General features: G+C 45.6%; 1 protein-coding gene across 3 annotated transcripts; it reads right to left on the bottom strand.

Annotated features, from left to right (window-relative positions):
* Positions 1 to 352: 352 nt before the first annotated feature.
* On the bottom strand, positions 353 to 16,954 carry TLR8 (toll like receptor 8). Of its 3 annotated transcripts, XM_035029711.1 has the most exons (3): positions 16,822 to 16,954; positions 4,203 to 4,257; positions 353 to 3,527 (listed from the first exon to the last, which is right to left on the bottom strand). In XM_035029711.1, the coding sequence occupies exon 3, from the start codon at positions 3,519 to 3,521 to the stop codon at positions 402 to 404; it is 3,120 nt and encodes a 1,039-aa protein (XP_034885602.1). In that variant the 5' UTR covers positions 3,522 to 3,527; positions 4,203 to 4,257; positions 16,822 to 16,954; the 3' UTR covers positions 353 to 401. The 3 variants fall into 3 exon arrangements, with proteins under 3 accessions (XP_034885602.1, XP_034885603.1, XP_034885601.1); XM_035029712.1 differs by lacking the exon at positions 4,203 to 4,257; XM_035029710.1 differs by lacking the exons at positions 4,203 to 4,257; positions 16,822 to 16,954 and adding an exon at positions 3,843 to 4,190.

Here is a 16,954-nt window from a genome sequence, read left to right as displayed (position 1 = left end):
TAGCAACCTCTCTCTCGCTGGCTTTGATGAAGCAAGCTGGCACGTGGGAGAGGTCCCTGTGGCCAGAAACGGAGAGCAGCCCTTTGACCGACAGTGCGGGAGGAACTGATTCCTGCAAACAACCACATGAGTTTGAGCTTGCAAGTGGATCCTAAGCCTGGGAGATGCCTGTGGCCCTAACCGACAACACCCAGCCTGCAGCCTTTGAGAGACGCTCTGCTCAGCGGAAGACTCAGCCAAGCCTCGCCTGCACTCCTGACCAGAGACGGTAAGATCACAAGAGTGTGCTACTGTAAGCCACTAAGTTTGGGGGTAACTTGTTACACAGCAATAAATACCTAAGACAGAAGGGTAATTGCTTTGCATTTTTATTATGTTGGTGAACCGTGGCTTAACACCAGTTAGTACTGTTTAATGGAATCAACATACAAATTGTTATACCGGGAATTGTTTTCAGTTAAGACCACATTTCTCAGACTTTGCCAAAACAAGCCTTCCGCCTTGGGGTTGTCCGGCCATTGAAGGATGGAGCTTTTGCAGATCCTCTGCCGCAGCCTCAAATACTGAGAATGCTGTAACACTGGTTCCAGCAGAATAAATATAATCACATCCATATTCTCATCCATGAGCCGCTGCAAGGCCAAGTAGAAAGCTGTTTTAAAGTTCCAGTTCTGGGCATATTCTTTGGTTAAGACGAATATGGTTTTCTTGCTTTGGTTTATGCTCTGCATGAGGTTATCGATGATGGCTAATCCGGGGTCCCAGTCCCTCTCCTCTAAACAGAGGAGCACGTTTTTCCCTTCACTCTCCTCTAGGTGGAAGCGCAGCTCATTTATCACCCAGTCGGTAACAGAGGCATCTTTGGTGTCATAAGACACGTAGGCATCATAGAAAGTTTGGGACGTGGAAAGAGACCTGTAGCCTTTCACCTTAGCTAAACACACATGATAGATAAACCAAACATCCCAGTAAAACCAATGGTGACCCAAGGCAGCCAACATCACAGTGATGGTGATCAAGGATGTGAAGAAACACAGCACTGCCGCAATGGTATCTGAAATACAAGTTGTTAGCTCCAGACTCATGATGCTCTTCCCTTTTTGATCCCCAGGACTAGAGCAGATGATGTCTGTCAACCTAGGGATTGTGACATTCAGGTTTTCATCTATCCATCTTCGAAAATCTCCAATGTCACAGGTACAGTCAAAAGGGTTTCTACCTAGTTCCAAAATGGTTAAACTGCTGTTGGTCTTAGTTTGAAGCGTGGATTTGTTGATCATCTTCAGCAGGTTGGAACTCAAATCGAGGTGGATCAGACTGCTGGCTTCGGAAAGAAAGCTGGAGGGCAGGTGAGAAATCCTGTTTCGATGCAGTAGCAGCGTCCGCAGGGAAGGCGTGAATTTGGAGAGGCTGTTAGTTACAGAGGATAGCCTGTTTCCACTCAAGTCCAGCACCTGGAGATGTGGAAATTGTTGGAGTAAAGTCCAGTTAAAGAAATTTAATGCATTATTATTTATGTATAGTTGGGTGAGACTCTGGGGCAAGTTCAGGAAAGCTTCATTCGGGATGCGCCTAAGGTTATTCAAGGATAAATCGAGCCGTGTCAGGTTCCTGAGACTTGTAAAAATTTTCCAGTACTTGTCACCTTCAGCATTCCACAAAATGTCAAGGCGGTTTCCACTGAAAACTAATTCTTCCAGGGACATGCTTTTCAGGTCTTGCTCCGTTAAAGTATAAATGCTGTTGTGGCTCAAGTTTAAAACTTTCAGTTGTGTTAAATTTTGAATAAATCCCAGGCGGTGTGTCACCCCTGCTATTCGGAAGTAGTGTGCATTGTAGCTGAGATCTAGAACTTCTAACTCGGGCAGATCACGGAGAGCGCTGTCATCGTCAAAGTCTAGTCTATTGTTTGTCAGATCCAAATATTTGATATGCGGCACAGCTGAAAATTCAGTCCCATGTAGCACTTGACCGTTGCCATTTGAAGACAGATTTAAGCAGGCAATGTCATGAAAAGCTTCAAATTGCTCTCGCCCAATGAAGAAAATACTGTTTAGGCTTAAATCTAAGGCTTTGCCATAAACTGAACATTGTGGCCTTATTAAAGGATTGGTGTTATGATAAAAATTTGAATGTGGGTCAAACTCAACATCCGCTGAGCGTGGCTTAAGGACATGACTTGGAGAAGAGGAACCACTTAGGTCATTTTGCTGGATATCATTTACCAAGGGTGATATTCTGTTTTCTGACAAGTAAATGATCGTCAGGTTGGAGAAATTTTGGAAAAGTGTAAAATTAATTTGCTTAATAAAGTTGACGCCCAAGTTGATAGTCTTTAGATTTGAGAGACTCATCAGGGGCTGGAAGTCTTCTGCTCTAAGTTCCTGGAACACATAACCTCTTAAGTGCAATGCCTGGAGCAACTTAAGATTAGAGAAGTTTCGGGAAATATTAATATATTTTGGATATTTCGCCTTTACGTAGTTAAAAGATAAGTCAAGTATTTCCAAGGAGGGCAGTTTCGTTAAAAATTCCCCAGAGGCCATTTCGTCAACTAAATAATTGAATTCCAGATGCAGCACCTTCAGATTATGCATATTCTCAAACCACGTTGCCGGAATCTTCTGGAGGGAAGTGCTAGAGAGGTTCAGGTAGCGAAGTTCCGTCAGGGTTTGAAAAGCAAGAGGATGGATCTGAATTGAAGAGCCTCCTTCGCAAGGTGTACAGGGAAATGGGGCGTTGAAACACCTCGGACAGTTCCCGCTTAAATCTAGCACTCTTAAATTTCTCAATCCCTTGAAATCTTCCTGACTGATGATTTTAATCTTGGCGTTGCTAAGATAAAGTTCTCTTAGGGAGTCTGGCAGTTTAGGTGGCACATGGACAAGCTTATTAAAAGACAGTGACAGCACCTTCAAATTCGTAAGACTTGCAAACGTTCCATCTTCTATGTCGAAAGTTTTATTATCACAATTATTGCCAAAATAGCAGTTCCAGCTCAAGTAGAGCCTTTCCAGATTCGTAAGCCCAGAAGTGTTCTTTTTAGTTACCCAAATTATGTTGTTTTGAATTAGACTAAGTTCCTTCAAAGACCCTGGCAAGCCAGCAGGTATTTGGTGTAACTGGTTGTCTTCAAGCAGTAACTGGTTTAGGTTTTGTAGGTTGAGGAACGCCCCATCTGTGATATTCATGCCATTTTTGTTTGTATCAGGATTTTCATTCAGGTGTTGTGGATTGGCATTGTGGTTTAGATTTATTTTAGTAAGATTCTGCAGCCCTTGAAATGATTCATTTGTTATGTGTGTGATGTAATTATCAGACAGGTCCAGTGCTGTCACATACTTGCCCACTGTTTGGGGAACTTCTTGCAGTCGACGGCTGTTGCACTCTGCAATAACAGAGCCATTTTGTCTTCTCTCATCACAAGGATAGCTTCTAGAATAATCTGCTTTGGTGAAGAATTCATAGGAATCAGAGATGAGCAGGAAAAGGCAGGTCAGAAGCAAAAACAGGAGGGTCATGTTTTCCTAAGGAAAATCAAAAGTGGAGGCACGAAGTTAGATTTGCAGTGTTGACTAGGCATTTCACCGTGAAATTAACGGTGCTTCACCACATTGTGCATGTGTTTCGAAGTGTGAATTCTCGTACCAATTAAACAAACTGTGTTAAATTAGGTTCGGAACAGTTTCATTTAAAAAAAATTTTTTTTTCTTTTTCAAATTTGTATTTACATTCCAGTTAGTTAACATACAGTGCAATATTGGTTTCAGGGGTAGAATTTAGTGATTCATCACTTACATACAACACCCAGTGCCAGGTTCAGAACAATTTTAATTTCTCACCGCATTCAGCTTCAAGGTGCTCAAAGAAGTTGAAGTGAAACTGAGATGATGATGGTGAGAAAGCCCAGGAAGCTTTTGCAGAGGCATTCATCGAGATGCCCCATCACCATAACGGGTCTGATGCTGGCCTATGGCTATGGTACATGCTAGATCTGTAGCACAGCAAGCTATAGAGTCATAGCTTCAACCTATTAGCAGAACTCTTGATGAAAGTTGGCCCGTCCCAAGGAGAGTTCAGATCCAGCTTTCGTTATGGTATCATCTGAGATCTGCAAGCCAGGGTCACCTCTACCTTATCTATATTGCCATCTCTCTACACAACCGTATCTCTCATTGGCCTTCCCCACAGTTTTTCTCTACCTCTCCGGTGGTACGTATCCGGATCTCTTCTCTCCTGGAGCGACGGGGACACGTTCTGTTGATAATGATAACAAAGTATCAGGTAGTGTGCTAACCATAAACATTTTCTCACCCACGTTAATGCCCGGAGCAACAAAATGAGATAGGTTCTATGTTACCCACATTTTTCGAGGGGAGAAACAAACTCAAGACACTTCAGTGGCTTTCAGAAGGATGACACGTTGTAGAGCTGGATTCCAGTCATTCTGATTCCAACAGTGGCCATGATGCTACACCACCTCACTTTGAAGTCTTTGTGTCAGAACAGTACCTCGATTGTTATGTGTGTGATGTAATTATCAGACAGGTCTAGTGCTGTCTGCACTTTTGACGGCACTCAAAAAACAGATTGTGGAACGGCTACCAGTACTCCTGTGTCCCTTATCATATGAACATTGGCGCTAATAGCTATTCTTTGGCTAATATGGTAAACTTCTGTAGGGAAGACGTGATGTTTTCTATTTTCACACAACCTCTGTAACACTCAGTAGAGTGCCTCACTTTGCGCAGCTCTCTCTTAACCGAGGGCTGAATATATTACCTTTGGCAGTTATACGATGCAATAAACAGATTAATGTGATTGGTGTGATAAGCGTTGTGGTCAAAAGAGCTCTCAAAATCTTATTTCACTGGGTCTGGAGACCAACCTTCACGAAATTGTATTTTTCACTAGAGCCCAACTCCTGTCCTGCTTGTGAGTTTGGCCAGGTAAGCGCTTCCTTTTTAAGTTCTTCTAAAGCTGAGGGTTAATGAACTAACAGTCACTGTTATACCCTTAGTATGTGGATAGTGATTCTTCTGAGGATCAGTGATCACTGCCAGTTCATAGCAGGCGAGGAAGAGCCAGCTGCTGCAGAGATGAAAAATCGGGCGAAACAGAACTCCCAGGCATTCTCAGTTACTTGCAGTTATTTTCAAATACAGCGCTACCCAGGTGCCGCTGCTTGATGTTTTACTTTTACTAAAAGAAAGCCGGGCTTTACCTGGTTTGGGAGGCAGTAGCAGGAGGCAGCTATGTCATGCGGCCAAAGGGAGATTATCTAGATGGGCCTAATTTAATCGTATGTGCCTTTAAAAGCAGAGCGTTTTCTCTGGCTAGCAGCAGAGAGGAGAATCAGAGAGGTTGCAAGCAGGAGAATAATTGCACTCACTCTTGCTGACTTAAAGGTGGAGGGGGCCACTGACAAGGAACGCAGGCAGCCTTTAGAAGCTGAGAACGCTGCTCTGCCGACACCTGGCAAGGAAACGCCCCCTCCCCCATGCTACAACCACAGAACTCAAATTGACTGACGACCTGAATGAACTTGGAAATGGATCCTCACTCACAGCCTGGCCAATACATCCGATTTTAGCCTTATGAGATCTAGAGCAGAGAACCCAGGCAAGCCCACCCGGACTCTGACCTACAGAAATTTGAGCTGATAAACGGTATTGTTTGAAGCTTCTAGTAATATTAATTTGACGCGTTAAATTTGAGTTTGTGATCTTGCAGTGGAGAGGTCCAGGAGGCAGTTACATATATGCCCCTTTGGCTCAGAGGAGAGTGCTCACGGAGGGATGAACTTGGGAGTCGTGGCAAGTACAGCCCCAGGTATGAATCAGATCATCCAGGGTAACGTATGCCGTAAAGGACACTAGACACTTCAGTTCTATCAACAATGATTTTCTCATCTTTTTTTTTTTAAGATTTTTAAAATTTATTTATTTGAGACAGAGAGAATGAGAGAGAGAGAGCACATGAGAGGGGGGAGGGTCAGAGGGAGAAGCAGACTCCCTGCCGAGCAGGAAGCCCGATGCGGGACTCGATCCAGGGACTCCAGGATCATGACCTGAGCCAAAGGCAGTCGCTTAACCAACTGAGCCACCCAGGCGCCCTTCTGATAATTTCATGATTTCATTTTCTTACACTAAAATATCTTATCCCACTGGGATTGTTTTGGCAAAAAATACGAGGGGCAGACCCACATTTTTTTTTTCTAAATGGAGACCTGCTGGCCCCAACATCATTTACGTATTTATTTTTACTGAAACAGAGTTGACACAGAATGTTACATTAGTTTCAGGCGTACAACACAGTGATTCAACAAGTCCATAGGTTATACTTTGCTCCCCACAAGTGTAGCTCCCGTCTGCCATTATTACCGTGCTATTACGGTACCTCTGACCACATTCCCTATGCTGTACCTTTCATCCCCATGACTTATTCATTCCGTAACTGGAAACTGTACCTCCCTCTCCCCTTTGGCCATTTTGCTCATTCCCCCACCACCCTGTCCTCTGGCAACTTCTAGTGTGTTCTCTGTATTTATGGGTCTGTTTCTTTTATTTGTTCATTTGTTTTGTTTTTTAGATTCCACGTATAAATGAAATCCTATAGTATTTGTCTTTGACTTATTTCATTTAGTGTAATACCCTCTAGGTCCATCGACGTTGTCGCAAATGGCAAGATCCCATTCTTGTATAGCTGTGTGTGTACACTCCATCTTCCTTATCTGTTCATCTATCAATGGACACTTAGGTTCTTTTCTCTACATCCCATCAACATGGCTTTTTTTGGTGTGCGTTTTATTTTAGCCATTGTGGTGGGTATGAGGTGAGCTCTCATCGTGGTTGTGATTAGCATTTCCCTGATGATGAGTGATGTGGAGCATCCTTTCATGTGTCTGTTGGCCATCTGTATGTCTTCTTTGGAAAAATGTCTATTCAGGTCCTCTGTCCATTTTTAATCAGACTATTTTTTTGGTGTTAAGTTCTTTATGTATTTTGGATATCAACCCTTTATCAGACATACCATTGCAAATATCTTCTTCCATTCAGTAGGTTGCTTTTGTTTTGTTGAGGTGCAGCATCATTTGTTGAATAATTTTTTGCTCACCCAACTTGATATACTCCTTTTATCATATACTAACTTTCCTGTGTATTTAGATCTGTTTCTAGACTCTCTGCTTCATCAATCTGTTCATCATTCACGTGCTGGCAGCACATGTTTTAATAATTACAGTTTGGGGGGATGTTAGTATCTGATACGGCAAGTCCTGGTCATTGCTCTCCTTTTGTGAATGGATTACTTCTATTTTACCCTCTGACAGGTCCTTGCTGATATACATTAAGACTACTGATTTCCATATATTAGTTTTATACCAAATCACTATACTAAGTTCCCTGGTTATTTAGAATAGTTGTTTCTCCTTGTGATTTTCTTGGGTAAGCAATTAAACCATCTGCAAATAGCGATTATCTTCCTAATATCCTTTATGCAGTCTAATTTATTTTTATTGTCTAACTGCATTGCCTAGTTAATCCAGAACAACGAAAAAATAGAGCAGAAGCCAAAAAAAAAAAAAAAAGAAGCAGACACTGACCAATGCAGCCACATCCAAATTAAAATTTTGCCTCACAACAAAACATGGCAAACAATGCCAAAAGTGAAACAATAAATTAGGAGAAACTGTTTGCAATCCTTATCACAGATAAGGGAGTAAGAGATTTGACACATAAAGACATTTTATGCATAAGTGAGAAGACAAATAACCCAACAGAAAAATGGACAAAGACATAGTAAAAGACAGCTCACAGGAAAAGGAAACACAAATAGCTTTTTAAACGTAGGAAAAGATACTCAACCTCACTCAAAAACTTATACCGAGATACCTTTTTTTTTTTTTAACGAATTCTACTGTGTAGGTGAGGGCATGGAGAAACAGGTGCTCTCATATTTTGCTGGCAGGAATCTAAATTAATGCCACCTTTAAGACAGTAAGAAATTCGTAATATTCATCAAAATTGGAGACATAGGGGCGCCTGGGTGGCTCAGTCGTTAAGCGTCTGCCTTCGGCTCAGGTCATGATCCCGGGGTCCTGGGATCGAGCCCCGCATCGGGCTCCCTGCTCAGCGGGGAGCCTGCTTCTCCCTCTCCCTCTGCCCCTCCCCCTGTTTGTGCTCTCTCTCTCAAATAAATAAAATCTTAAAAAAAAAATTGGAGACATAGACTCAGCAATTCCTAGAAGTAGATCCTAAAGATAGACCCTCACATACGCAAATGACTACGCACAAGGATGTTCAACGTAAGGCTGTTGGCAATAGCAAAAGATCAGAAATCATCCAAATGCCTTTGAGTAGTGGTCATACAAGGGAATACCGTGCCGCGGTTCAAAAGCTCTATCGCTATGTATTCATTCATGCAGAAATATTTATTAAGCATATACTTTACTTCAGGAATTATTTTCAAGCTGGGACTATAGCAATGAACAAAACAGATTAAAATGCCTGCCCATTTGGAGCTTACCCTACAGGATAGTATGTTAGATGGTGGAAATTACTATGGAGAAAAGTAAAGACAGGGAAGAGGATGGTTATGTAGACTGTCCCTCAGTTGGGATTTGTTTCCTTCACGATGAAGCTGGGGTAACGGGTCTCGGGGAGGAAGAGCACAAAAGTAAAGTGCCCATGTAGCCCCGTCCCACCGGGAGCACAGAGTAGCAGGTGACTCTCCGTCGATGTGGCCCGGGAGCACCCGGCCGAGGCAGTGCTTGTCAGGTGCCTGCTCCGAGTTTTTCATTATCCATTAATAAAACATTCAAAATTCATGTGTAAAAAGGCCCCCGAGGAACTGATGGCTGGGGAAGGCCAGATCGGAGACTCTTCCCGTCTCCGGGAAGTCATGCTGAACAGCTCTGTTGGTAGGAGAGGCATTTTTCAGTGGTTACTTGGGCAGGTCCAGAGGACAGAGCTGTCCTGTGTGGCCTCCACGTCTCATTTCAGAGGCGAGGGTCTCTCCCACAACAAGGAACAAGTGAGCGGAAAAGCCTCTAGGGGGCACTAGAGACCAGGAGGAGAACTTGTTGACACTCCCTGGTTTGGTTTGGTTTTTTCCCCAGGGTGAAAATGGCCTCCCAGAGAGTCTGAGGCAACTTCAAGTAAATGGCACACCATGGAAGGGATTAGAATATTCTGCAGATTTGTGGGTGAGGAGCTTGAGCTTCCGAAGTCCACCCTTCCAAGAATCCTGAGGTACCAACGTGAGTTGCTTCAGTTCCACATAACCTCAATTTGAAGGGAAACACATGGTGGGGCGGAATGAGAAGTGGCGAGCAGGCAGCTAGCCAAGACTTGAGGAGAAAACCCCGACCCGCCAAGCCTCTCTCCATCTGCCTCAGGGCCTCACAGCAGCGAATGGACCCCAAGGGCCCCGTCATCTCCCGAAGTGCGGGGCGGAGGCCGCGCAGAGCAGGCCCTCGCTCACTGGTCCGACGGGAGCGGAGGGGAGAGGGGGGACCCCCCCCACACAGCCCAGCAGGAGCTGCGCCTCCCCAGCCAGGCCCCCCCTCTTGGCCACCCCCATGCGTCTGGCTGCCAAGAGTGGCTCCGAAAGCACTTCCGAGGGACCCAGATCCCCGACGGAGGGAGAAGGGTGCCAGGGAGAATTATGCTCACCAAGGTGTCACCAAAAACCATCGAGCCTGGCTGAAGAGAAGTGGCCACTCGGCACCCCACCCACCCAGATAGGGAAATGGCCACTCTGCAAATCAAATAGACGGGGAAAGGGGCAATTTCGCGAGTAAGACAGAAAGTGCAACTCTGCAAATAAAACCGAACCTGAGACAGAGAGGAGAGAGGACACTTACTTCTGCCATCCGCCCCCCACCCCCGGCAGGTCTGGGCTCCCGCCAAAGTGCTCATCAAGGGCAACATGCCCGCTGAGGAGAGAGACCACCCGCCGCAGACCAAGCGGAGGAAGATGGAGAGTGGGCGGACGGGCAGGGGGCAGCAGAGAAGGGCGCAGGCGGCTAAGGCCGAGCAGAGCCAAGCCAGTCACATGGCAGAGATACCCCACTCTGGCACCGCGGCCGGAGGCTGGAGCATCGCCCTGGGCAAAGGGTCAAGCACGGTAGCAGGGCTGTGGGTGTCACATTTAAGGGGGCACCCCAACACTTTGTCATCAAGACGAATGCTAGTGTAACGACTTCAGATCTCTGACGGGCTAAATATTCAACGTGTTAAATAAAGACAGAATCCAAGCCTGCACTCCTGAGGCACCGCCCCACTCGCCTCACCCTGATCGCGGCTCTGGTTCCAATAAAACTTTATTCACCACAAACAGGCAACTGGCCTGCAGGCTGGAGTTGGCCAGTTTGATTTTTTTTTAATAGAACATTAAAATATTGTTTATCTTCAGGGGCACCCGGGTGGCTCAGTCCTTAAGCGTCTGCCTTCGGCTCAGGTCATGATCCTGGGGTCCTGGGATCGAGCCCCGCATCGGGCCCCCTGCTCAGCGAGGAGCCTACTTCTCCCTCTCCCACTCCCCCTGCTTGTGTTCCCTCTCTCACTGTGTCTGTCAAATAAATAAAAGCTTTAATAAAATAAAATATTGTTTATCTTGATTATGGAGCAAATTTTGGGCATCCTCCCTTCCTTAAATTTTGCCCCCAAATGAGTGCCTTAACTCTCCTCACCCTGGCCTCAGCCCTGTACTGCGGAAAGGATCTGTGATCACGTTGGTACGCTCTGACCAAAAACGACTCACAGCCATTCATCTTGGGCAGAGACTCATCTGTTGGAAAGTTCTGGCCTTGAAACTGAAGCTTCTCATCAGTTATTTGGTGTTCTACCCTTGAATATGAAATAACAGTCAGTACCTGTCACCTGAGCAATTCACCTGGCATGAGAGAAAGCATCACAAGCAAAAAGCAAAAAAAAAAAAAAAAAATCAGACACAGCGATTGATAGAATGAGGCGTCTGACACCCAGGACAGTGGTTTATGTTTCTTTTCTTAATGCAGGTCCCATCTTGCACAGATTCTCAGTCCCCTCTCTGCAAGTCTGAAATCCTAAAAAATCTGAGCACCAGAAGACTTTGTTTTTTTATAACTTATTTGGCAGCAAAATCTGACCTGAAAGGACCTAAGGCTACCATAACCCGTATTTAGCTACTTAGCGTGAGCATTCTTCTTTCACGGCAGAAACAGCCGTGTTGCATGACCTGGACCCACTGAAAGTGTTTTGTAATGTATCATGCATGCACCGTATCATCTTGCTAAAATATGAATTCTGAACTCTGACGCCACGCTGGCCCACAGGTTTCAGGTAAGGGATTGTGGATCGATACTTAAATCTCCTGGGGGGCCCAGGTGGCGCAGTCAGTTAAGCATCCAACACTTGGTTTCGGCTCAGATCATGATCTCAGGGTTGTGAGGTCGAGCCCTGTGTCGGGCTCTGTGCTCAGCACGGAGTCTGCTTGTCCCTCTCCCTCTGCTCCTCCCCCTGCTCGCATGAGTGCCCATGGTCGTGCTCTCACTCTATCTATGTATCTATCTAAAATAAATACATTTTTTAAAATACTTAAATCTCCCTCACTGGGGACCTATTAGCAATTCCTGAATTTTCCTCAGCATATCTGGTAAATCAGAAAATAGAATGTCGTTGTCAACAGGGCCAAGTTACGACTTTCAAGGGCCCAAGAGCACTTTGGCTTTTGTGGGCCTCTTCTTCCATTAAAAAAAAATAATAATAAAATATATATATATATATATATATATATAATTCTCTTTTACTACCTCATTGGCATATAGACAAACACAATCTGGGCTGGATTATATTATTTTCCTGAGTTTAAAGAAAACAAAACCTTTCCCAAAAGTGTCACGGGCCCTAGGCCCTGGGCCTTCTAAGAAAAGAGCTCTCTAAAGAGGAGCCAGCCCCGGTTGTCCATGGTGTCACCCTGGGGCTCAGATCACAGGAGCAAGGTGAGGAGATAGCTGCAGGCAGAAAGAGAAGTATTAGAACAGGAGTGACCGAGGTGGAGGGCAAGGAGAGTGTTGCGGGTTCAGTTGTAACCCCCCAAAAAGACGTGCTGAACCTCTAACCTCTGTACCTGTGAGTATGACCTGCTTTGGAAGTAGGGTCTTTAGCAATGGAATCGAGTCAAAGTGAGGTCATGCCGCGTGAGGGTGCCCCCTAGTCCAGCGCCTGATGTCCTTAGGAGAAGAGGGAAGTTTGTAAGGAACACCGAGGGCTGCCGGCCACCGCCAAGAGCCAGGAGAAGGGCCTGGAACGTTTCCCTCTGAGCCGCCAAGAAGCAACCGACCCTGCCGATAACCCCCGGCTTTTGGACTTCTGGCCTCCAGAATGGTGAGAGGACACAGTTCTGTTGTTTTGAGCCACCGAGGTTGTGGTGCCTGAGAGAGTGAGGACGGGCAGCGGGGACTGAGAGCAGCCGGTGGGACCCACTGCCCAGACAAGGCCCAGCCGCCCGAAGAAGCCCTTGTCCAGACATGCCAGGGAGCTCCCTGCCTAGAAAGCTCCCTGAGGATGACTGGGTCTGCATGGCCTGGATCTCTCACTGGGTGTTGCCTGGGAACACCCAGAAAAACTCAGGACCCGTTTCGTTAAAGAAAGCATATGAATCTCACACACACACACACACACTCACGCACACACACACACACACACACAGAAATCTGCTTAACTTCCCCTCCCTGCCAAAGACCGCTGTTGCCAGCTATAGAGGAAACGATTTCACAACTCTTTTCCTATTTTCCATGCATACTCTGTTCTTTGGTTGGGTCCGTGGCGCACGGTAGACGAGCTCTCACCTTCGGGCTCTGAAGGACCCAAACAGCCCAATGAGAACAACCCACCCTAGTCCTCCCTCAAATCTTCCTTCTCTGCTTGGACGCCAGTGGACACCAAAAACAGTTTTCAGGGCGCCTGGGTGGCTCAGTTGGTTAAGCGACTGCCTTCGGCTCAGGTCATGATCCTGGAGTCCCGGGATCGAGTCCCGCATCGGGCTACCTGCTCAGCAGGGAGTCTGCTTCTCCCTCTCCCGCTCCCCCCTCTTGTGCTCTTTCTCTCTCTCACTCTCTCTCTCTCAAATAAATAAATAAAATCTTAAAAAAAAAAACAGTTTTCAAAGATCAGGGCAGTTTGAAGAAGGGTTCAGAAAAGTCTGCCTTGGCTAAGGACACCGTGAGGGGCCACCCCCAGAACCCCGCCCGCGGGGTGAGGGACCATGCTGGGCACAAAGGGAGTACCCCCACTGGGCAATGCTAACCTCAATCCCACACGTTTTCCTACACAATTTCACAATCTTGGGCAAAAACCGTCTGCGGGGGGCTTGGGGGTGGGGGATGGGGGCAGAGCCTGCCTTCCTGAAATAAAACAGCTTTTTATCTTTCCACATCCCCTTCCTAAGCTGCAAACGGCCTTTCTGCAATGATGCCTCCTTCCCCCTCCCTCTTCAAAGGCTTCCTTTGCCTCAGACCATCTCCCGAGCTGCACCCCCTTTCTCAGGATGGGTCCCCCTGATAACCCCTAACGCTAAAGGGTCAAGAGAACCTATTGATTATAAAACATGATTAATCCTCCCAGTTGAATTACTTAGCTGTTTGGCTATGATGTGGCGTTCAACCAGATCTGAATTTTTGCCAGACTGGATATATTTCTAATTTTCATGGGTTCTGATTCATTTGCAGTTGACTGGTGACCACGGAGACATTACGAAAGTAAATTAATAAAGAAGCGGTTGACAGGATTTGTCACCTTAGAGGAAGCTTAAAATTAATCAATAGATATGTTATCCATCCCAAATCTGATGGATTCACTAACGGCTTTGGAAGAGAAAAGAAACCACTACCACATTAAATGCTCATGTCAATGAAGACATGAATCCTGATTTCCTATACATAGAAATATGACAAATCATGCTATTTGAATTCCCAGAAATACAGTAGGGAGCACTTGGTGAGTGCTTTACCAGGAAGCAAACACTGGGACGAGTGCAAGTCACACATTTCTGTATGTAATCCTCATAAAAATCAATGCAGTGGGTGCTACTCTAAGCCCCCATTTTATAGATGGGGAACCTGAGGCTCAGAGAGGCTAATTTACCCGGGGTCACTCAAATGGTAGGTGACAGAGCTGCAACTGAGCCTAGAGATCCCCGAGGAGTTAGCAAATTGGTAGTTCTAGAAGCAAGCACCTGGTTGGCAATGGTCTGGTTTCGACGATCTGCAGAGACCTCATAGCCACGCCTGGAACGTTCAGGATTCGAATGCCAGGGGTGGATTATCTACTTTGCCTTTCTGCACTGATCCGTCTACCACCAGGCACTTCCAGACGTCTGTAATTCCACAGAACAACTGGAAACCCACTGACTGTAGACATACGCACCCACCAGGAGTGATCTGTAACTTTCTGGAAAGTCAGCACGGCCCGTACTTGCTAATGCTGACCCAGAACCAACGGGTTATTGCATTCAGATTTACTCTGTGTTCATAGCCCCGGAAGAGTCATAAATTGGAGATAAAGAATTTAAAAAACAACAAATCCCTCAGCTCTGTTTAATAACTCGGCTGAAGTCAAGACATTCCACTGGAATGATGATCCCCTCAATGGACTCTGGAGGTGACCCTAAGATGCCCTTACAAATAATCTCCAACTGACTTGCAAAGACTAACCATGAGTAACGTCATCCTCCCCCATGCACATGCCCTGATGTTCCTTAAGTCTAGATTTTCCACGTCACCCCCACCACCACCCCCCACCGTGCAGTGTTGAGGATTGCTACGCTGCAGGATGAGAAGCAGCCCCTGGAGAAGAATGAGCATCAGCCCCTGCCCTCGCCCTGAACCACAGCCTGGGCTTTTCAGATAAGCACACTCGGAGCCTTTATTTCACTTTCTGAGATCCAAGCAAGGGGCTAATGAGGGAGCTTCGGGTCTTCCTGGCACCTTCTCACCCCCTACGAAAGGACTGTGCTCTTTAAGCCAAGGACCAAAAGAGCTGTTGGGGTGCTGTTCTAAGGCCGTGGCTCCTGGGCTCACCTTGAGAGAGCTCTGAGGTTGAGAAGCTACGAACAGCCAGGCCCAGCCCCCGACATTCTGATTTCATCGGCCAGGGGCCCACGAGGTCCTTGACCTCTCCCTATATCACCAGTGGGAGGGAGGGAGGCAGGGCACCCTTCCAGGCTTAGTTTGATTTTGTTATTCCTCTATTTTCACTTTCTTATAATACAATTATATTGGCTGTGGCTCCCACAGCAGCTTCACGTGCCAAGTAGAAATCGGATAACTTCAACCCCACTTCCACACATGTCAGTGGCCCCGTTGGGCCGTTGCAGTCTGTTTATAAAGCATCATAAAACTCCGGTACAGACTGAACTTCCTTTCAAGATCTCAAACGGGCATCACATGCATTTCAAAACTAACTTCATTCGGCCATCGAAAAGAATGAAATCTTGCCATTTGCAATCATGTGGATGGAGTTAGACAGTATAATGTTAAGCGAAGTAAGTCAGAGAAAGACAAATACCGTATGATCTCACTCATTTGTGAAATTTAAGAAACAAAACACATGAGCAAAGGGGGTGAGGAAAGAGAGCGAGGCAAACCAAGGAACAGACTCTTAACTCTAGAGAACACACTGATGGTGATGGGGGGGGCAGGTGATGGGGATGAAGGAATACATTTGTGATGAGCACTGCGTGTTGTACGGAAGTGTTGAATCACTGTATTGTACACCTGAAATTAATATTACAGTCTGTTAACTAGCTGGAAATAAAATTAAAACTTTAAAGAAAAGAAAAAAGAAAGAAAATTCACCTTAAAAACTTAAATATACACTAAATGGCTGTAAAAATAAATAACTCCAAGAACTCTACTAAGCACTGGATGAGCATGGAAACAAGATAAGGTACATTTTGGATGAGATTCTCTTGAAACCAGACTTTTCTTTTTTTCTTTTTTTAAAGATTTTATTTATTTGACAGAGAGAGAGAGAGACAGCGAGAGAGGGAACACAAGCAGGGGGAGTGGGAGAGGGAGAAGCAGGCTTCCCGGGGAGCAGGGAGCCCGCTGCGGGGCTCGATCCCAGGACCCTGGGATCATGACCTGAGCCAAGGGCAGATGCTTAACGACTGAGCCACCCAGGCGCCCCAAAACCAGACTTTTCAACTGCTCTCAAATCTCACCAAATTTTTTAGAAAACATATCACTTCTTAAAATTGTAAAGTTTGTTTTTCAATCTGACGGTTCTCAACAGTAACAAAAACTGATCACTTGCTATGTCTAAACACTATAGAATACAATCGTAGAAATGGTAACATGTTCACTTAAAAAATCCCCAAACAAGAAAAGTAGTAAATAATTTTGAACACTAAGCGCCTAGGAGTATATTAATTTCAGGCTTTGCCTAGGCCCTAGCAAGTGACTGGAACATGTGAGATGAGAGTTTGTCCCTTTTTTTGTAGAGTTAGCAAAGGAAAAACACTTCCGCCACTCACTTCACTTCCAACCCTTTGGTTCTAGAAGAGAATATTGTTTCTGGCAGGACCAGAGAGTAATAGTCAGCTCCTAACTTGGAATTTGCTCGTTCTCCTGTTCAAATTAGTAAGACCACAGCATTTGATTTTTAACATCTACTACCTGTCACTGAGAGTTGTTTCAATACTTAACCTTTTTATACTTACTGGCCCCATTCAGCCCTTTCTGTGTTCACACCATTTGCCACCAAACCATATTTCGGAGTCAGTCAGAAATCATGTATTTTGTAGGAAAGCTGTGTTAAGAGAATAGAAGTGGCTTACCGGGCTCTCTCGTCGTCCTAATTTCTCATTCGGTCACCTGCAGCACTGGGGAGGGCCACCGTCTGTCAGCAGGCACCCTCAGGAGAAAGAAACTGGCCAACTTCCTGAACTTGGCAGCTTTACCATCAGCAGA

This window comes from Mirounga leonina, unplaced genomic scaffold (genome assembly GCF_011800145.1).
Source record: "Mirounga leonina isolate KUSES-001 unplaced genomic scaffold, KU_Mleo_1.0 Mir_268, whole genome shotgun sequence".
Lineage (NCBI taxonomy): Eukaryota > Metazoa > Chordata > Mammalia > Carnivora > Phocidae > Mirounga > Mirounga leonina.
This window is presented reverse-complemented; position numbering and strand designations above follow the sequence as displayed.